At 44.2% G+C, this 21075-nt stretch overlaps 4 protein-coding genes across 9 annotated transcripts; 1 reads left to right on the top strand and 3 right to left on the bottom strand.

The window, feature by feature from the left end:
• Nucleotides 1-18: 18 nt before the first annotated feature.
• Nucleotides 19-10600, bottom strand: si:ch211-203d1.3 (protein phosphatase Slingshot homolog 3). Of its 6 annotated transcripts, none has more exons than XM_061079077.1 (18): nucleotides 10445-10600; nucleotides 10099-10278; nucleotides 9144-9286; nucleotides 7825-7862; nucleotides 7548-7734; nucleotides 6963-7078; nucleotides 6783-6851; nucleotides 5978-6043; nucleotides 5669-5851; nucleotides 4698-4791; nucleotides 4441-4569; nucleotides 4180-4226; nucleotides 3905-4051; nucleotides 2840-3040; nucleotides 2456-2672; nucleotides 2262-2357; nucleotides 2070-2165; nucleotides 19-1419 (listed from the first exon to the last, which is right to left on the bottom strand). In XM_061079077.1, exons 3-18 carry the CDS (start codon nucleotides 9189-9191, stop codon nucleotides 1303-1305), a joined length of 1851 nt encoding a protein of 616 aa, XP_060935060.1. In that variant the 5' UTR covers nucleotides 9192-9286; nucleotides 10099-10278; nucleotides 10445-10600; the 3' UTR covers nucleotides 19-1302. The 6 variants fall into 6 exon arrangements, with proteins under 6 accessions (XP_060935060.1, XP_060935062.1, XP_060935061.1 ...); XM_061079079.1 differs by lacking the exon at nucleotides 10099-10278 and adding an exon at nucleotides 10309-10381 and having other exon boundaries at nucleotides 10473-10600; XM_061079078.1 differs by lacking the exon at nucleotides 10099-10278 and having other exon boundaries at nucleotides 10309-10600.
• Nucleotides 10448-15306, top strand: grhpra (glyoxylate reductase/hydroxypyruvate reductase a). The gene is made up of 10 exons (XM_061079081.1): nucleotides 10448-10695; nucleotides 11745-11869; nucleotides 12526-12656; nucleotides 12864-12936; nucleotides 13442-13558; nucleotides 13705-13793; nucleotides 13885-13986; nucleotides 14079-14214; nucleotides 14490-14620; nucleotides 14719-15306. Exons 2-10 carry the CDS (start codon nucleotides 11784-11786, stop codon nucleotides 14838-14840), a joined length of 987 nt encoding a protein of 328 aa, XP_060935064.1. The 5' UTR covers nucleotides 10448-10695; nucleotides 11745-11783; the 3' UTR covers nucleotides 14841-15306.
• Nucleotides 15307-15558: 252 nt separating this feature from the next.
• LOC133011285 (zinc finger and BTB domain-containing protein 5-like) lies at nucleotides 15559-17586 on the bottom strand. The gene has a single exon (XM_061078978.1). It carries the CDS (start codon nucleotides 17584-17586, stop codon nucleotides 15559-15561), a length of 2028 nt encoding a protein of 675 aa, XP_060934961.1.
• A 1116-nt stretch (nucleotides 17587-18702) lies between these two features.
• tomm5 (translocase of outer mitochondrial membrane 5 homolog (yeast)) lies at nucleotides 18703-20794 on the bottom strand. Its single transcript, XM_061079780.1, has 2 exons — nucleotides 20581-20794; nucleotides 18703-19077 (listed from the first exon to the last, which is right to left on the bottom strand). Exons 1-2 carry the CDS (start codon nucleotides 20699-20701, stop codon nucleotides 19043-19045), a joined length of 156 nt encoding a protein of 51 aa, XP_060935763.1. The 5' UTR covers nucleotides 20702-20794; the 3' UTR covers nucleotides 18703-19042.
• Between the last annotated feature and the right edge of the window lie 281 nt (nucleotides 20795-21075).

Below are 21075 nucleotides of genomic sequence, written 5' to 3'. Positions count from 1 at the left end.
CAATCAAGAAACAAAAAATCGGGTTGTGGAGGATGTTTATTTATTTTTCACTCGTGGTGCTTTTTGTAAACAGGAGTGAGACAGTGTATTCAGTGGAGAGATTAAATCAACAAGGCAAAGAGACCTGGTTTTAAACACACAGAGTAATAAGTCTTCAAAAAGGATCACTTAGAGCAGAGGACAGCATAGCTTGATGTTGGCTCAGGCAGTGGGAACAGTGTTGTGGGAGTATAAAGTGCATGGTGTTTTACCTATCATGCAGATTAAATGTAAAATAAGCTGTAGCTTGGCTTCTCTGGATAAACAACACCAGCATGATGAGATACTGTTCCGTATCAGCATCTCGTAAATCTGAAAACAATATGCGGTATAATTTATCCATTAAAGGCTCATTTAAATACGTGAACGCTTTGCTCTCATAGGCCTGTATAAAAACACAACATGCACCCAGTTTATCAGCAATTACTTGTGGATACATATACTGTTTATATATATATATGCCTTATACACACACACATGCTCACATTTATACTGCAATCACACCAAGTGAGAAATAGCACAAGGTACATCCAATGTTCAGCCACCACCTCGTAGTAGAAACATTAAAACACCAGTCACAGAGTTGGATTTCATTCTCAGGTTGAAGGCACTCACCCAGTCCTGGTGTTTAAGAAAATAAAATAGGAATTGGTGACATGATACATATTTTCAATTAAATACACTATATGTTCATTGGCACATTGGAATACATTGTTTGGCAAACAGGCTTGTGCCATGAAACTGGCCCTGGTCCATAATGCACAGCTTAGAAACAGTAGAACCCTCACATCAATGAGCAGCTCATGTAAAAGACTTCTGATGAGCGAGAGAGAGAGAGGAAATGAAGAACATTGACGACCTTGGAATGGCAGCATACAGCATACTTTACAGAGGACAGTAATTGCATAGAGACAATGCTGAAGAAGAGTGAAAGAAAAGAGCTTGAGAAAGAGGATGGTACATGGAGGAAGAAACCGTATATATGTGGGAGGATATGTTCTAAAATTAAAAACACTTTTTAAACCATAATAATACAATAATCTATCCTGTATTTTACTGGTACATCAATACTGCAGCAAGATCCTTTTACCAAAGGTGACCCATCAGTTCTAATGATTACGAGAAGAGAAATTCAAACCATGAATTAAAAACGTTCTAAAATAATCTGAACAGTGTACAAAAAACCTTGGCGTGTTACTGGAGCTCACGTTCCTTCAGACTCCTCCTCCTCCTCCCTCCCTGCTCTGCCACTTCAGGGTGGACTCAGTCCGGCAGGCTGCGCGGCTCAGGTGATACGTCCACGCATGCGGTCTGGTGAGTCAGACCTCGTCTATTGCTTCTCCTGCGTTGCCCTGGAGACCGCCTCGGGCTGCCAGGAAGCTTTGAAATTAATAAATGAGGAAAAGAGTGGTTACAGGTGGAGCTGGAAATGAAAATCAGCTCTAGAGCTGCAACAAGAGTTGGTCAATCAATTTGTTTAGCTTTGGCTTTATTGATGATCCAATAATAGTTTATTTTTTAAGCAAGACATTTTCCCAGAATCTTAAACGTGACAATTTGTTGATTTTCTTCCTTGTATTTGAAAGTAAACTTACTAATATTTTTTACAGATGGACTAAACACGCAGTAAAGACATCGCAGTCAGATTCAAATGATTAAGCAGTGAATTATTCAATAATTAAATCAAGCAATAGCTTGAATTAATATAACAGGCCGAAGAAATGAAGCTGTAAAAGATTAGAGCACATTAGAGTCTCAGGAAATTAAATACTCTAATATTTCACAAGTCTTACACAACTCCAGAAGGGGACTTTTGGAATTTACAGTTTATCTTCTATATCTACAATTTCCTGGCACTGTCACAAGGAACTCAGAGTTTCTCTTTAAATATAATAAATGTGGAAGGATGTGAACTAGAATTACCACCAAAATCAAATCAGCTCATCATTGAGTCCAAGTAAACTGGACAGACAAAAACCAAAGACAGATTTTACATTTGCTTGTTGTTCTCTGCTCTTTGCATCATTTACCTGCTCACGTCCCTTATCTTCAGCATCCAGTTCACTGATGGACTGCATGAGGGAGAAGAGGTTCATCCTGCCGCTGCGATTAATGCTCGAAGCTACCTGCAGGGGAGACAGAGAGAAAAGAATATCTACATGAGTGAATGTTATCGTGCCATGGGAAGATACAGGCTTGTGGTGCCAGGCAGCTTCTCGCACCTTTTCTGGTTCGTTTAGAGTTATTGTGGGACAGGCAGCTGCTGGTCCCGTCGGCCCTGAGTCCTGATTGGTGTCAGACGTGGGGACTTCAAACACCTGCGTGTGGTTCAGAAGATTAAAGACATAGGGATAAAACAAGTATCTGCAGGATTTAAAGGATGAAGGATAAACATGTTATTGTTGTGACGAACTACCTCTGCTTCATCCTCTGATTCATCTTTTTCTTCTGAGCAACCGGAATCTTTATCATCTGGACTCTCTTGGTCCTCCTCATCCTCTTCATCTTCTTCTTCCTCCTCTTCCTCCTCCTCTTCTGGCTTTCCTTCGTCGTCGCCTCCTTCCTCTTTGCGAAGTGACTTCTGTCTTTGGTCTCTCGACTTTCTCCTCCAGAGGGCGCTGTGTCGCTGCCGGCTGCAATGATGAGGAACAAACAACACAAATTTACTCCACGAGAAAATGAATCAACGTCACAAAACGTTCACAAGCAGCCGAAAACTCATTCTAAAACTAAAACTAAACTGAAACACTTTTTGGAATATAGATCCTTGCACATTAAAAGTCCTAACAGTGTGCCGGACCTTGCGTTGAGGATGCCGTCGTAGGTCTGCAGCTGCTTCAGGAAGCCGTCATTGGGCTTTACGATGGACCTGCAATCCCTGACGTAGCCCATCGTCACATCCATCGACCAGCGCTGCTGCTTCATGACGTAGGCCATCACCGTGGAAGAAGAGCGGGAGACGCCCATCTTACAGTGCACCAACACCGCCTTTCCCCTCTTCCTGCAACACAGAGATCGAAAGAAAAGTTCCATCAGTGGTTTAGAGTTCTACTTGAGGTTTCAGCTTCACAGGAAATCGATTTTTAAAACACTTGATAATTAAAAGTTATGGGCTTGAGAAAAGGTGGCTGTAGATTCAGACAGCTTTAAGAAAGAGGGAAATTAAAACAGGAGGTGATTATATTCGAGACTAGTTCAATCCCTTGGCTGATCCCTGAACGCATGTGGACCACAGGTCGATTGCAAAGTTTTAGCGTAAAAAAACGATATTGCAAGTGTTCAAGAGGGAGAGACAGAGCGAGCACCAGGCAGAAAAACTTAGAAATCTCTTAATTTGTATCTTTTGTTGGTTCATTATGAGACTGTGGCAGGACAAATTAGAATATGGTGCGCTTCAGTCTAGATAATTAATTGGAAACATTGAAGACACAACAACAAAACGCTGGATTTATTCACTATTGTTCATTTTGTACTTCTATTTAACAAGAAAATATCAAATATTTTACTTTAAATTATTAATTAAACTCTGAACAAGTGGAATGTTGCAAAAGTTCTTACGTTGTTATAGTTAATGTTCTTTAATGAATAGAAAGCAAAGTTATATTTCTCTCGACTCTTTTTGCAGATCTGAACAATTATCTGATTTGTGACTAAAAACCGTTGCACCCCTAGTCGGCACAAATTACCTATTTCCCTTTTTGACTGAGTCTCAGGTCAGAACAGTCACAAACATATAAACATGTTCGTCTGATGATTCAGCTTTCTCTGCATGTGATGTGGTTGAAGCCACACATGTGTCAGGGAAATGCTTTGACACACTTTGGATGTTAAGAGTCTTCTTATGTGTGCACGGTTTCAGGACTACCTTGCACTGTGTATAAATTTGTATGTGTCCGTCCAGTAGGGGAGCAGGTCGGTGGCTTCGACATCGTACACTCTGATGTTCATGTAGGTGAAGGACTCTGGGAAAAAGTTGTCAATCTCTCTGGTCACATTCAGAATGTAGCCGACACTGAAAGACATATAGACGCAGAGTCAGAGCAGCGTCAGTGACTCAGGAAAACACAATTCAGCGTTAAAACAATGCAAACTCTGGATGATAACTGGGATACAAAGAGCTTCAGAATGTGTTTCACTGACTTGTTTTTCTGTAGCTCCTCAAAGTTAGCGGCGTTCCACTCAGAGCCCTGAAACCAGATAAAGAAGGACACGTTCAACCGAGGGCACAGAGGAGGAAAAGAAAAGGGCCAACACAGCCATCTTCCCTGTCACTGTCGACACATGTCTGCCACAAAGAGGAAGTTACAGTCACTTACGACATCCTGGTGAAAGCAACCCCCAAATACACTGACTTAAACAAAGCCTTCTGACCAACTTCTTAGGAGCTGAGATTCAACTCACCAGATAAAGAAAGTCCAATATTTTAGAGGGTTTGTCCATCTGAGCCATGGTGACCAGGATCTCATTGTCGATGTACTCCTTGTAAGGTCTCATATCGAAGCCGATCCTCGACTCTAGACTAGAATGCACCTACGTCAGAGCAAAGCAAAGATCAATGCAGGTTTGCAAACATCCACTTGTTAATATTTACTTTCTACAGATTATCTTCTGCGGCCCTGCTACAGAAGTTCCCACTTCCTCATCTGCCCACGTCTCACCATTTTCGACGTGAGGTTGTCCAGGTCTTCAGTCCTCATAATGTCTCTGAGGTTCTCTTTGATCAGCATCTCGTTGGAGAGTCTGTCTGCCGAGCTACCCAAACAAGGACAAGTCAAACTTTTAGTACAGATTGTCAGGTGTGTATGAGCAATAAGAACAGATGACAGCTTTACTTTTATTTACAAATTTATAGCTACAGGCAGACGAATATCGCAGAGAACATTTGTTCAAGTACAATACTTGATACACAGGAGGTATTTACTTTAGAAATAACAACTATAATAGTGGTTAACGTCTATAACAGTACAGGCCTGGTGGCATGAACCCCAGCCAGGCCCCCAAAAAACTGTTTTTAATAACAAAACAAAAAACAATTACAGTAAGATTTCCTTTTTTTAAATTTTATTTTTAAAATGTATGTAAAGTTTTATTGACATTTTCACCATGTGCAGCAATGAATCACACTCACTGTGTTCATGATGTGTAGTTAAAGGTTACTCAGCTTATTTTTAAAGTTTTTGTTGAAAGTTACGTTTTTTTTGCTCTCTGCTTACGTGTTTCTGAATGTCCGAGTGTTTTTCAGTTTCATGCACCGCTCTTAAACTGGGGTGAGAAATACCAGGCCTGAGAACAATTCTAGGAAAAACACTGTAGGTAGAGCGATAATATTGAACTTAATTGTTAACTAATTAATCCACTTCATTTACCTGAGAGCAGTTACAGCAGGTTTATAACACAACACTCACATTGGCCTATTCAGCACTTTTACTTTACTTTTCAGTTATATTTAGCTGATAACACTTTTGAACTTCTGCTTATGTTAAACTCTAAAAGCTGGACTGCCTGAAGTGGATTATGTTGTAATTCTACTTAAGTAAAATATCTAAATACTTGATCCACCACTGGCAGCAGGAGCTCACTTAGTTCCGATCAGAGCACTGCACTGACATTTAGAGGAAACACCTCTTACCTCTGTCCACTAACGTCCTTGCGGACTGACTCCAGATCGTCCATGGCCTCCCACTCGTTCAGGCAGAAGCGGTCTGACTCGATGTGCGTGTGGTAGTGCTGGGCCCATTCCAGACCAGAGCCTGGGATCAACACTGCCTTGACCGCCCGCTCGCAGCAGCCGTGCAGCGCCTGCAGCACGGACCTTATGTTGGTGGGGAGGGGTAGAAGGAGAAAATGTCACTAGGTACTTTTGGATGTGTGGTGCTGGATGCCATTAAAGGTACATTCATGTTTGGCGTGAACACCTGAGTGTCAGTATTTTGCTCACCACATGGTCTGCATGGACACAGGCTTAAAGATCCTGGTCTCTTCTGCTGAGGTCACGCTGAAACCACTGAGGGACAAAATCAAACATGAGGCCGGATAATTAAGTCAAGGGGAACAGAAAGTGAAACAGAAGAAAGAGAGAAGAGGAAGTCACACTAATAAGAAGCTTTGTGAGCGTTGCTATAAAGCAAACTGACACACGCTATATTATTTTGGAAATTGAATCCTGTTATTATTCAGTGTAAATGAGTGGTTGTTCTCGTGAGGAAAGGAAATGTGAGGCCAGTGAGAAGTGAGCACAGTGGGAGGTGCGATCCAGCCGGATGAGGGTGAACATGGCAGCCAATCAAAGTGTGATGGTGATTATTTAAAACATGGCAGTAGGCAGCAGAGCCACAGCAACGAGTCTCTGCTTTAGACAGTAAACTCAAATCACACCAGAGCTGCAGTGGATATTAAGGTTCTGGATGCACTACAACACAAACAGGGAGTTTATTTACCAGACCTTTCCTCAGCTACACTCTCAGCTATAGGCCAAAGCCAAACATACTTCACTTTCAAAAACACATGAGCTCCATGATTATCCACTGGTCTTAGTGAGTGATAGGAGCAGTCGTAATTTATGGAGCATGATTCAACTCCACAAATAGAGTCATTACTCATTCTCATTATCTCTGGCCAGAATCCCAGGCACCGAGCTGCACCATCTGTGCCCCAGCCTCCCAAACTCATTGCTGCTGCTTTGAAATCTTTTACTTAATCATCATCCCCCCTTTTGCTTAATGTTTAATCCAAACGTTTCTTACCCGTCTCCATCCAGATACACCTGCATGTCGCTCCATATCGGCAGAACCAAGCCGATGGTGCACCGGTCACTGCAAAGAGCCAGCGGGTACACAGAGACTCAAGGCAAGGAACAAAGTTTAAAACGTCAATGGATGTTTGCTCTTCGTGAAACAGTGCACCAGCATGCTGGTGACACACACCTGTCTGAGTCGGGGAAATCCATCCCCAGCAGGACGCTCTCCTGTTTGCTGCCGAGGGTGGAAACCACGATCAGATACCTGACTCTGCTGGGGCTCATGGACTCCAGCTGCACCGCCTGCATGGCAGAAAACAAGAGCGGCAGAGAGACGGAGGATGTGTGAGACAGAAAGAAGACAAGAGGTAAACGCAGCAGGTCTGATGCTCTGTAAAAACGGTGTGTCTGTGCGACATGTTGCAGTTTCTTCTGAGGTCTGGAGTCCCCAATTTATCTCACAAAACCTGGCTGATTATGCACAGAGAAAATATCCCGTGCTTTCTATTTTCTTTGGCCTTCTTAAGAAAATTTAAAGTCAAGGAAGTCAGGGTTGTTTACAGACACTGGCTGGGGTCCACTTAAAGAAACATAGCTGTGTTTTTCTTATACTCCGTATGTGTCTTGAGGAGCAAAATGTTAAACTTAACTTAACTGCTAAACTAGTGAGCACACAGCTGTTAAGGGCTATATCAGAGTAAAGTTTGCATGTGGCCCCTTTAACCTGAGATCTGATCCGATTCCTAGCGTGGGTGAGAAGACGAGATCTCACCAGCTGGATGGTATCCTCTGGCCTGAGCTGCTCAATCATGGCGTGGACGTGTCTGTGCCGTGCGTTTGACGTTCCGCCCTCTTGCTTCGTGGGAGACGTTGGCTTGGGAGACGTCTCATTGTGGGGGTCCTCGCCCTCGCCCTCTTCCAGCAGAAGCACCGCCCCTTTAACAAGGGCAAAGCTCTCCCTGAGACGCAAACACATCAGTTAGTTAAACATCATTCTGTTACGAGTGTCATTAAATGTCACTTCAGAGAGGACGAGTGTTCACATCTACCTTTTCTGCAGTCTCCCTCTTTTTTGGAGGCTTTCATCCTTTCAAAATAAAATACACCACAACAATTAATCTCGGATGTGTTTGCGTGTAGTTCTACAAACCTAAAAAATGCTAAATCCTTTCTTCAATTGATGATGATTTGTATTATTCTATTTCATTCCTTTACGCTCCAGCAGACTGAAGTTTCTCTGGAGCTGGTGCTTTGTAATTATGAACAAAAGCACATTGCCAAGAAACTTGAAGGCAGATGCTTGGGCTGCTGTAATACGCTAATTACCATGAGTACATGCTGATCACTGATCCTAATGCTGATCACATTTCTAACTCTTCAAACACTACGATAAGCTTGCTGGGAGCACCAGCAGCAGTGCGTGCAATGTTTTTCCTGTTGAAAGTGCTGACACATATGGCAGGAAAAACTGTTCAGTCATTTTCTCGGGTGAAATGTGGTGTGACACAGATATGGGGCAGTGGAAGACAGACACAAAGAGTGACATGTGAGTAGAAGGAAGAGGATACTGAGGGGTGAGGAGAAAAAACAGAGATTAGCAGTGAAACTAAAGAAGGTAAGAAGAAGAAATGCAGTGCGGGGAGGGGGGGGTTAGAAACAAGAGAGAAGTAGCAGCAGTAGTAAGGGTTTACGGGGACAGCGACTTTACCTGTTACGCAACTGACAAGTCCAGACAGAGTCAAGAAAAGAAAACAGAAATGTAAGAGGAGAAGTGGGCAGGAGCCAGGAGGGGAACAATGAGGAGTGGAAGAAGATAAAAAAGAGAGAGCACACGTTAAGATAGTAGAGTCGACTCGATTCAGTGACAAAATATGCAAATAAAACGAGACCTGGACCCACAGTCAGGTCACGTATGATTTGGTTGGCAGTGATAAACACCGGAAGAAAATAACAAGCTTCTGACGTCAAGTTAAATCAGCTTAACAGAAGAAGGAGAGAATGAGAAGAGATCAAGTTACTGACAGAGCCGGGTGATGAAGTGTCAGATTTGGACAGACAGTGATTCAATCATCTGTGACACCACTCTAATGAATGGCAGCTTTAAAAAAAATCTATTTTGCCGACCACAAATCTGTGTCAAATAGAGCCGATCAGTGCAATCACATCCCCGGCGACAACTGAAAAACACAACAGCCTCTTTATCATTCAGGCAAATACAGCGCAGATACCCACAAAGGACACATTCATGAACAAGGGTCCAGCGTGAGCAGCAGCTCCTATAGTCCTGGATCACTACTGAAGCGAAAGGTAACCTTCGTATGTGAGGATATGAAGCAAAAAAAACAGGCGTGGAGACGGTGGCACTCACTGGAGCGATGGAGAGGGATGGAATCCTGTGCAGGGTCAACAGAGCCATTGCACTAAACCCACTGTGGCTGGCAAGCTCAGACAGGCTCTGCAGGTTCCTCAGCCAAACGTGTGCAGAGGGTGGGGTGACACTGGAGGGCTTTTCTGGAAATGAAAGGAATATTTGGGTTTGATTACATCCAGCAAAACAAGCATTGCACCGGGGAGAGCCTGAGGACTCTGTGTGGGTGGTTTGCATTTTGGCCATATATGGTTTAAAAGAGTCTCAAAGGCATGAGACACCAGAAGGAGGTGATTCTACGATGTCACTTTTCAACCATGTCCAATGCAGTCTTGAGATCCCTCCCCCCCGGCGGCTTGACACCCATTCGTACTGTAACTCATGTGACCCCCCCCCCCCAACCCCCAACGACTCACATGATTGGCGGCTGGGTCAGACGTTAGCGAATCGATATCAATAACATCAATATCATCAAGTACTGTCTGTAATAAGATCACAGAACATTTAATCTAGAAGGAAGACGCTAGGAATCTAGAACATGTCACAATATGATCCTATTACAGATCAATAACAACATTACATAGATTGTGATCCACAATTGAATCCATACCGTGACTCAAAAGGTAGAATTGATTATTCTTTACACGAACAGAGATGAAACTGCATTGTCTATATGCTGCATTATCATGTCATAGCACCAGAAAGGCCGGAAATACTAAAAATAACTTATTTGAATGAGATCAAATGCTGATAATGCAGTTCCCTGTTGTGGTTGGAGAGAGTTTGACTCGTTTTGTTGATAAAGTTGTGCTGAATTGAAGGATGTGTCTCGGGCTGCGGGCTCAGGTCGTTGAGTGCAGTGGAAACCGACCGATATAAATAAAGTAAACGACAAAAAATAAAATAATAAACCTAAATCGAGTCCGTTTCAAAGACACATCCGAGCACAACTCACCAGTGTTGTGTGGAGAGTGCGCACGAAACGAACTCGGCTGAAGACGCCTCCATTATAAAAAGCAGATGTGGGATCAGGCTGCAGCTCGTTCCAAAACAGGGACTTTGAGTTGTGACACCATGAAGAGGTGGAGGGACTACACAAGACCACACACTCTAAATGTATTGATCACACACATATCTACACACACACACACACACACACACACACATATCTGAGTGAGCTTCAGGTAAACCACAGCTGGACTCGGAGCGAACAGCTGACGATCCGTGTTGATCCGCCGCTGCGAGCAGGACGACGAGGAGAAACATCGATTAACCGAATTGATCAAACACAAACTCGTCACCTCGTCCACACTCGGCTCCTCCTGTCACCTCCTGTCTCCGTTTCCTGCTCCGGCTCCTGCAGCGACAGCTCCCGGTTGGTTCCGCCCTCGCTTCGGCTCCAGGGAGAAGACTTCACCGAGAACAGAGGCTTCCCTTGCGGAGGAGGCGGAGGAGGAGGAGAAGGAGGAGGAGAAGGAGGTGGCCGGAGGCGTCACACGCACAGACACGTCCGGCTACGTCTACGTCCTCCCGCAGCGGAGACTCGGGAAAGGTGAGATCCAGTTGAACCATTGCTCCCAGTGGGTTCGACTCCAGAGAAATAAGGTAACACAAGCCTGTGGTCGTGTGGTTTGTGGAAACACGGTCCAGCTTAAACAATGATGCGCGTCTACTGCGGGTGTTACGGTCCAGGTGCTTGGAGCAGAAATAAGAAAAGACCCGAAAATAAACGTTGAAAGTTTAATTTTACTTATTATGGACATTTGATTTGATTTGCACACAAACACATTAACACGTTTTATGAAATGGAATATTACATGTGTTTCATAAAGAGAATCAAAGAAAACATGTCAGCTCAATTTACATTATTTCTCATAAAACATATATTGCTCCCGTTCAATATTATTTTAAAATAATCCTTAAGAGGTGACAGAGAATTCTCCCCTCCCTCTGGTTCATGGTGACTCCCACTGTCTGCATGTCAAGTTTCAGAAGAAATATTGAGAAAACTAAAGGGAAAGTCAGCTAAATTTGTATTATTGTACTCATACCCTGCTCCTATTAAATATGCATTTAAAAAATCCTTGAGAGGTGACACAGATATTTCACCTGACTCTTGTTCATTGTGACTCCCACTGTCTGCTTGTCGAGTTTCAAGATATTATACTCCAGAAATACTAAAAAAACAACGACCCATCTCAAGTCTTTTCCATAGTCTTTTCACAGTTCAGTAGTTTCGGTCAAAGTCACACATGTAATATCTGTCAGAGGAACAGATGTTTATTTCTCAATGTTTCTCTGAGAACCAAAGACTTGAGAATATTGTCAACAAATATAAAGAAAGATACAGAAACATAAATGTATTGTTCCTTGATTTTTTGATTTATGCCTATTAAGTGCAAAACACTTTGCGGATTATATAGGAATATAATGTATACATCTATAAATACATATATACATACATACGTGCACCTCTAACACCAAACTGTAGGGGGCAGCCATGCGCCATTGAGGTCTCTAGCCCGCCCTGTCATAGGAGGAAGAAGAAGAAGAGCTTTCAGTGAAGTATGAACCTGGACGAACTGTGAACTTTCCTCTCAGACTCTGCTCTTCTGTCCGAACACGATCTATCGAGGTGTGATGCAGGCAGCTGGGAAACTCATGAAGGTGTTCGTGACCCGGAGGATTCCTCAGGAGGGGATGAAGCTCCTGTCTGCGGCCGGAGAGTAAGACGTGTCTCTGTTAGTTGACTTTAGCAAAGCAGCAGATAATCTATCTTTATTATCATCATAACCGATTTACTTCCTGCTATATGTTGAAAACATGTTTTTTTTTGTTGTTCAGCCCTTGTACTTTGTGTTAAAAAAAGCTCTATAAATACATCTATTATTACTATAAGTGAAACATCTTACAACCCTGCCACTCGTGTGATGTTATGAAATAAGTGGGTGAGTGAATAAAGTGCAGGAGAATAGATCCTGCACAGATTCTGCAGAGGACGTTCTCAAGTATCAGCCACATCATCTGAAGGGAGCCTCTGCAGGACGACCCTCTTTCAGCCTCGTTTCTTACAGGCTTCATGTGTGTATTCGCCATGGAGAAACCACAAAAAGACGAACCTGGATTGATCTGTCAGAAAAACCAAGAGGATTCTCCCTACCCTGTCTAGTGCCCCTGAGCAAGGCACCTTACTCCCCCAACATCTGCTCCCCGGGCGCCGTACATGGCTGCTCACTGCTCTGTGTGTCCTGCACCAGATGGGTTAAAAGCAGAGGTTACATTTCCCTACAATTGCATGAGTGTGCTTGTGCATGTCTGTGCATGTGTTTGGGACAAATAAATGTATCTTAATCTTAATCTTGTTGTGTGTGCATGCAAACAGGTGTGAAGTGTCTCAGTGGGACTCGAGCGAACCAGTGCCGAGGGCAGAGCTTCTCAAGGGCGTTGAAAGGGCGGACGGTCTCGTGTGCATGCTGACAGACAAGATCGATGCTGAGGTCCTGGATGCTGCAGGTCACTCTCATCTCTATGTGTGTGTGTGTCTGTGTATATGATGTGATATCTATGACTGTGTGCATTTAATAGGACTCTTGGGCCCTGTCGAACGCTAAAGCTCTGCTGATTGCCTGGTTCAATATGCTTTCACTATTTCAGCTTAAATTAGAGACCAGAAGCTGTCTTGTCAAATGAACGAGTGTCTAGATCTGTCTCTGATTACAGGCCCAAACCTCAAGGTGATCAGCACCATGTCCGTAGGGTTCGACCACTTGGCTGTGGATGAAATAAAAAAACGGTAGGTTACATTCAGGGTTCCTACGGTCATGAAAAACCTGGAAAAGTCATGGAATTGTAAAATGTGTATTTCCAGGCCTGGAAAAGTCATGGAAAACAAAACATCCCAAAAGTTTTGGAAAAGTCATGGAAATTTTTTATATTCATATTTTTATGTCGTTCATTTACGCTGAGTTTTAAATAATTCATATGCTTTTAAAAAAATTTCCCTCAAAATATAAGCAGGCATACTTGGGTTTGTGTCATTTAAGCTGAACTGTATGCCTTGGAATTCTCATTGTTAGTTTAAATACTACATTTCGTCACTTTTTCACATATATACACCGAGATTTCACAAAATGTTTGGTCATGGGAATTTGGCTTAAAGTTATTGAAAAGTCATGGAAAAGTCATGGAAATCCATTGGTCAAAATGTGTATGAACCCTGTACATTAACAAACTGCAGCTCATGCCGTCAAAACCCAGCTTCGACTAATAGACTAAAGTGCCACACGTGTTTTCCCCAGCGGTATACGTGTTGGATACACTCCGGACGTGCTGACCGATGCCACAGCTGAACTGACTGTGGCTCTGCTGCTGGCCACTGCTCGCAGATTACCAGAGGGAGTGGAGGAGGTCAAGAAGTCAGTCTCACAGAGTTACACATTGACACATATCAGCAGTGTTTTCTTTTGATTACCATTGTGTTTCTGTTATTTTTTAAGCTAAAAGAACAAGTAATTACTTAAACTGGCACAATGGTCCAACTATGTTTGTGTTGCTCTCTCAGTGGTGGCTGGAGCTCCTGGGACCCGATCTGGCTGTGTGGATACGGCCTCTCTGGCAGCACAGTAGGAATCATCGGACTCGGACGCATTGGTAGGCTTAGGATTTCTTCTTTTGCTTTGGTGTATGGCTACATCCGGTAACTAACTGTAACCTCAACTAACTAGCAACATGTGTTATTCAGGTATGGCCGTTGCTAAGAGACTCATGCCCTTTGGGGTGAAGAGGCTGCTCTACTCCGGGAGAACAGCCAAGCCCCAGGCTGCAGAGCTGAATGGAGAATTTGGTAAGTGTAATGAGAGAAACTTAAAAACTGTGAAAATCATATCTAAAATTGTATGATAAAAATCAATTGTTTTTCTTCTCTTTGTTGAACAGTTCCTCTGGACACACTTGTGCCTGAGAGCGACTTCATAGTTCTCACCTGCTCCCTGACTCCAGAAACCCAGGGGCTGTGTGACAAGGCCTTCTTCAGCAAGATGAAGAACACCGCAGTCCTCATCAACTCAAGCAGGTAGAATTTAAGAGCAGTTTCTAGTTAGGCTGTGGCGTTATGTATTCTGTTCTCAATGCACATATTTTCAAGGTTTGGTGGAGATGACTGTAATGAGCTCAAATCCGCGGAAGGCGTCACATGACGGTGGTTTCATGTTTCTCTTGTGACCATATCGGCATACAAAATTAAATAGACATTTAGTGGGTTTGGATTATTGTCATATCTCTGTGACACCAGCTCTGTTTGTTTGGAAAAGACATGAGGATGACAACATGGTGAATTATTGGATTTAGGGGCACTGTGGTGAACCAGGACGATCTGTACGCGGCTCTGAGCAGTGGACAGATAGCTGCCGCTGGAATGGACGTCACAACACCCGAGCCACTCCCACCAAACCATCCCCTTCTAACACTCAAAAACTGTGGTGAGTAGAAATTTCAACTGATTTGACCAGAAAAATGTGAGGAATTTTGCCCTGCTTCTCCATCTTTACGGTACCCTGTGTCCTCTTCCTTTCTTCAGTGGTGTTGCCGCACATCGGCAGTGCCACCTACGCCACACGAGGTGTCATGTCAGTGCTGACAGCACAGAACCTGCTGGCTGGATTACGCGGCACAGAGATGCCCAAAGAGCTCGTCCTCTAGAGTCTGAAGTGAAGCCACTGTGCCTCCTCTGATGCTTTGCAGACGTCAGGAAACAGAAACCACACAGAAGTGATAATAGATCTGCCTGGATAGTTACATTTGATTCTGTCACAGTAACACAGAAGTGCGTTTTTAGGAAGAAAATGCTTGGTGCAAAGTTTAGTCCCCTCAGATAGAAGCACTCCTTAACCTTAGTTTTTAGGGTAAGAAAATGATCTTGTTTGCATTGAAGAAGTTTCCTTCAAAATAGAATGTTTTCCTCTCTCATTCTAACACGGTACTTGCCATGAAGATTAGAAATACATTTGTTGGTCTGCACTTTAACCTGATGAAGACACTCCATTTCAACACTCCTGCTCTGGCTTTTCAAAAACGTATTTTCACTAGAATTGTAACATTTTATGCATGTCTTAAAAAGATCCTTGTGCTTGAAAATGATCAATAAAAGTCACTGAGTGCAATTCTTTATTTTCTCCTCACTCTTAATTTCAGTGACATCAACCATGTTATTCTTTGAGAATAGTTTCAGTGCATTCACATTGGTTTTGCTACATCGTATGTTTCACTTATGGAAAAAAAACGCTTGGTTGAAACAATAATAATAATAAAATAATATAACATCAAATAATTACACAACGAAATTGATTTTTGATTTCATGGAACAAGTGTTTGAGATTCATAAATAATCAGAATGATAGTTTTTCCTCTAGCAAAGAGGTCAGAGCAGCGGTTCTGTGAACGACTGCTCGTCTTTCCAGTTCACACAGGTGTTCTTGGAGTGCTTGTACAGGTGGGACGACTGGCTGAAGCGCTTCCCGCACTTCGGACAGGGGTAGGGCTTTTCTCCTGTGTGGACACGAATGTGCTTCTTACAGTCAGTCAGGTTCATGAAGGTTTTGCAGCAGATGCTGCAGGCGTACTTCTTCTCCCCTTCTACTAACAGCACATGGTCCTCGGCTGCCGCCTTCTTGCACTTGGACAGAACGTCCTCTGAAGCTCTGGTTAGAAGCGGCCGATCAGCAGCAGCATCCCCCGCTGATCCAGAAGAGGAAGAGGACGGATCTGCGCCGGCCTCTGACCCAGGCACCACTTTGGGAGCAATGCGACGGAAGGTTGTAGCACCTGAGCCTGTCCCACCTCTAGAGGACGTCGGTGGGACGAGGGAGGCTTCCAAACTGAGGCCGGGTCTGATGCCGCTTAGAAACCCGGCTAAAGAGTTCTGGGTGGGCTGCAGGAGGAGCGTGTCGCTAAAACCAGAGCTCTGGGTCGGAAGAAGCTGCTGCAGAGGGACAGAGGATACTGGAAAAACAAGAGAGGAGGAGGAATCAGAGGACGGAGCAAAAGAGATGTTTGCCTCTTCTGAGATTGGACATGGTTCACCTACATTTCCAGCATTACTGGCAGCGGCAGCAGCGGCAGTGGCAGCAGCTGTGAGAGTAGCGAGGCTGTCTTCTTCTTCCAGGGCTCCCAGGGCGCTGGGGTTGAGGAAGCAGGAGAAGGCCAGCTCTGACAGGCTGTCCAGGCCTTCAGCGTCCTCACACAGATCCCCATCGTCCCTGTGTGCGTCCGTCTGAAGATCTGTGCACAGCTGAGATTGTAAACAGCCAACACCACCCACTGCTGGCTCGGCTGCCGTGGACATTTTATCATCATTTACTTCAGCGATTAAATTGTCTGTGCAGTCTAGTGGTAGAGGTGGAGGAGAATCTAGATCTGGGGAGTATGAGCTTAGATTTTCCTTTTTCACCTCCATCATCACCATCTTTGGCTCCTCTGCCTCTTCCTCCCCTTCTTCTCCCACCTGTACTTTCACCACCGTGTCCCCATCTGTATCTCCATCCTTCTTCCACGCCCCTGCACCCCCCGTGCTGCTGTCCGACTGGCTCGGCAGCTGGATCTCCTCTGACTCTCCCTTGGTTGCTTCGTATTTCTGCTCCACCTCCTCATCCCCTTGGTTCTCCAAAAGCCCATCAGCTGTCCTCAGGCGGTCTTGGGACAGTTGATCATCTCCTCCATCCTCTGCATTGACGGTGCTTCTGCTGGTGACAGTGGGAGAACACTCCTTGTAGTTTCCCTCAGGCATTCTGCAGCTTCTCTTCCTGCTGCTGAGCCTGTCCTCATGTGACTTCCTTTTATTCCTCGAGGACGGTGTCTCTCCATTGACTCCCCTGACCTCCCCCATCGATTGGCTCACCTCTACTACCTCTCCATCTTCATCTGAGTCCTCCTCCATGGCAGACGAGACCAGTTGAAGGGAGGACGAACTCTCGGCCTGTGAGGGGGGACACTGCTGCTGCTGCTGCTGCTGCACTGACCTCCATCCTTTAGGCGGCGAGGCAGGGAAGTTCTTCCTGGACAGGTGGAGCTTGCACGCCTTCACCACAGTGTTCAGATGGAGGTGCGAGGCGGCCAGCAGAACGTCCATCACGTTGGAGGCTCCCAGTGAGAGGGTGGAGGTGTAAATCATGTCCAGCAGGGTGGAGAAGGCCTCGGGGGTCACCACCTCTGGGTCCAGCTCTATCACACTGGGGCCTTCACCTCTGTCGACCCCGGCTCCTCCAACCTCGTCTGCAGCGTCACTGGAGCTCAGGAGGGCTCTGAAGTGAGAGCTGCATGCTGCCAGGATGGAGCGGTGAGCCTGGAAGCTCTGGCCTCCCACCAGCACCACACAGTCACACAGCTGGGCGTGCAGCCGCTGGTGGTTGAGCTGCTGGAAGATGTGCTGGAAGTGACCTGGGAAGTCCATGGTGTCCAGGGGGAGGGAGAGGAGGGGGGAGCTGGTTCAGGTGCTGCTGGTGACACAATGAAGGTCACCGACAGAAGAAGCTTCTCATCATGCACGTCTCATGTGCTGAGCTCTGCATCCGGGCGGACAGCAGCCTCCCTCCCGGCTGATGAGCATCTGTGTCCCGGAGCTGCTCCAGAGTCTGGGCGGGCCCACTCCAGCTATGACGCGGGGAGATGCGACTCAGACTCGGGCTTTGTCTCCAGCAGCAGCCGCTCTCTGGTCCTCTCCCACTGCTGCAACTTAAACACTGGATCTACCCCAGTAGTTACTCAGTAGTTACCGGTGTGAATAATTCATCCCGCTCTCACAGCCATGTTGCATCCTGCGTCCTTTGTCGACGGCACCACCGCCGTTCTTACAATTAAACATCGCCCCCAGGCGGTTATCTCTTGAAAGTGCACCTCATTCTCTATTACTTACCTCAGTTTATTATTTTACCACCACACATCACTGAGATTTGTCTACTTAACTAAATGTCCTCTTTCAAATCTTTGACTTTTGACCTATCATTTTAGTTTTTCTCCCAGTTTATCTCCTACCTTAAATTTGAGTTTTAACTTGTAAAGCACATTGTTATAAAAGGTGTTATATAAAGTTTGTTTTAGTTAAATTATAACTATAGTACCCTGCCAGTCACAGTATTTGAGATGAGACAATAAAAATCTTTATAGGGTCATACATGACACTTTTTCTTCATTTTAGTTCATTGGAAAATATATGGAGGTTAATCACCCTTGTTCTCCGTCCCTCTTGCAGTGGAAAAACAACCAATCTCTCAGTTTGTCTCTTCATCCATCCATTTCCTATACTATGGTTAATTATAAAATATTGTGGTCCAATAAAACCTACCCCCAGTGCACATGTTCCTGGACTGTGGGAGGAAGCTGGTGTACCCAGAGAAAACCCAATCAAACACTGGGAGAGCATGAAACTCCACATAGATCCCCCCCAGCCAATCTAGGATTTTGAAAGTCTGAGAGTAAAAAAAAAAGATAACCAATGCCTGGCAGAGTAGTTTGGTGAAACTCCTGTTGTACAGTTTCCATATCTTTGAGAACATAACATCCACACATATTTAAACCATTTCAACATTATTTCTCTTTATTGCAAGATGCAGCAACCCTGCACATTGTCACACACTGCATTTAACAATGGTCACAATTTATTTAACAAAAAACACACAAAAGAATAGACTAATGTTTACAACATGACTAGAAAGAGAGAACAGAGAGAACAGGTTTGTTGTTGGTCACAGTGATGGACTGACGCTGGTCGTCTCTCACGGGGGGGGAAGATGCTGCCCTGGCCCCAGCGGTCTGCTCATGGTGAAGATGATGGTGATGATGGTCTGTGCTCCGTCTCCGACACAGGTAACTCGTAGTGGGTGGAGGAGAGAAGAGGTCAGCAGTTCCGTTTATATGCTGTCCAGCTTCTTCAGCACATATGGAGCTGTGAATGAAGGAAACACAGATTATTAGATTGTTGAAGTCCAAACAAGGAGAAGCAGTTTATCGTCGCTATGCAGCATCGCACTGAGAGCAACTCCCTGATGGTCAGTAAAACTAAGCTACTTTAAATTGTCATCATTGTATATATTCCATAGTTTTTATTCGATTATTTTACACAGTTCACTTTATTTCCATGAAGACTTATTGTCAAATTTGAATCTCTTTACTGCTTTATTCTAATCTTTTTATTCTCTTTTACTTTTTGCTTTAAATTTGTTTTAAACTGTTCTTTCTGATTATAATTAGGGCCCGAGCACTGACATCAAAGGTCAGGTGAGGCCCTATTGAAATTGTAAGGATATTATTATTATTATTCAGGCAAACTAATTGGCTTTTTGAGGGCTTTAACATGCTCAAATTCTTACCAAAATTTGCAGAAAGTTAGAAAGTGGTGAAAATTTACGTATTCTGAAGGAATTTTCAATGGGCGTCGCAAAATGGCTCAACGGTGCCCCCCGAGACCCCCGGAAGGTGTTCACATTAACCGATCTTCACAAATCAATACACACGTGTATCATGACCAGACAAACAAAAAAGTCTTAAGTGCAATTGGAAAAACGCCACAGGAAACCTGCTATTTTGCATTTAGTGGCCATTTTGGCCATATTTCACATTTTTACTTTGAGGTACTCGTACCAGGGCTTTCATCTGATCAACTTCAAATCGAGATGTGTGTCATCACAACAAGACGGAGATTAAAAGTTTTTCACAGATCAATTTTTCGTCACACGGTGTGACCGTGGCGTCAAAGTTTGATTACATGCCATTAAAACACGATGTTCTGTAACGTGGACATACATGGACCATGAATCCTTTGATGCTGAGCAGTAAACAAACAACTCCACTCCTCCAGTGTCAGTGGTCAAAGATCAAAGGAATCTTTATGTCTTGCAAAGGTTACGTCTCTCTCTCTCACAGAATTGGGGCATTTCCTCAAACCGTGTAAACATTGAGGTACGGCAAAGGTCCATCCTTCGCCAAAGGAGACGATGTTGACATAACTCCACTGTGCATTGTCCTATCACGTCCAAACTTCTGTCTCATGATAGGAGTCCAAGCCTGAACAGCTCTATGTGTCAATATTTTTAATGTTGTTTTTAAAGCACCTTGAATCCACCTCTATGTATTTACATGTGCTTTATAAATAAAACAGTCTTGCATTAGAAGAGACACAGTGACACAGGACTGTAGCATCGTGTGTGTGTGCAACATTTATCAATGAAGTGACCTTTATGATTTTGCTTTTTTACAATCATCCTCTGAGAAATACTGCATGTCAATCAAAAAACAGCCAAAGACCAACATGTCCGCTTCTCCCAGCACATGTTCTGAATATCAACTGCATGAAGAGACTAAATATGAAGTAGATCCCACTGGAGATCTCTCTGCGGGGTTAATATGATCAGTATGAGGCTGCATGTCAATGTCACAGGTCCGAACTCACTGGCTCTGAGGAGAGCGACGTAAAGAAGAAAGTTCCTCAAAGACGACATGACGTCCTGACGCATCTTCTTCTTCATCTCCTCCGGGTCCATCTTAGGTCCCAGTCCTTCCAGTTTGAACATGATCGCTTCTGTTTTTACCGGAGCTTCAATCCGCCGAATGTGTGGAGAGAAAATGCACCGTCTCTAGGAGCATGGATGAAAGGAGCAAGCAAGAAACCGGAAAGACGTAATAGCCGGAAGTAGGTTGTACGACGACGGCACCCACCGAGGGACAAACCGCACGAACAGGAGGCAATTATTAAATGTAACAGTGGTAAGTGTTATCATTGTATTAGTAATGTGTAGTTATTGTCTCTTAATGTTTTCTAATTTTATCTCTTGTGTGAGCAAGTTATTTTGTGGCTCATATATTTACTGTTCTCAAGAGAGGAACAAATTGTGCTGCCCAGTTCTAGCTTCTGGCATTTAGTTGTTATTTTAACACATTTTCAGAT

Source organism: Limanda limanda, chromosome 10, assembly GCF_963576545.1.
Source record: "Limanda limanda chromosome 10, fLimLim1.1, whole genome shotgun sequence".
Classification (NCBI taxonomy): domain Eukaryota; kingdom Metazoa; phylum Chordata; class Actinopteri; order Pleuronectiformes; family Pleuronectidae; genus Limanda; species Limanda limanda.
The sequence above is the reverse complement of the archived record's forward strand: the minus strand, read 5'-3'. Positions and strand labels throughout refer to the sequence as shown.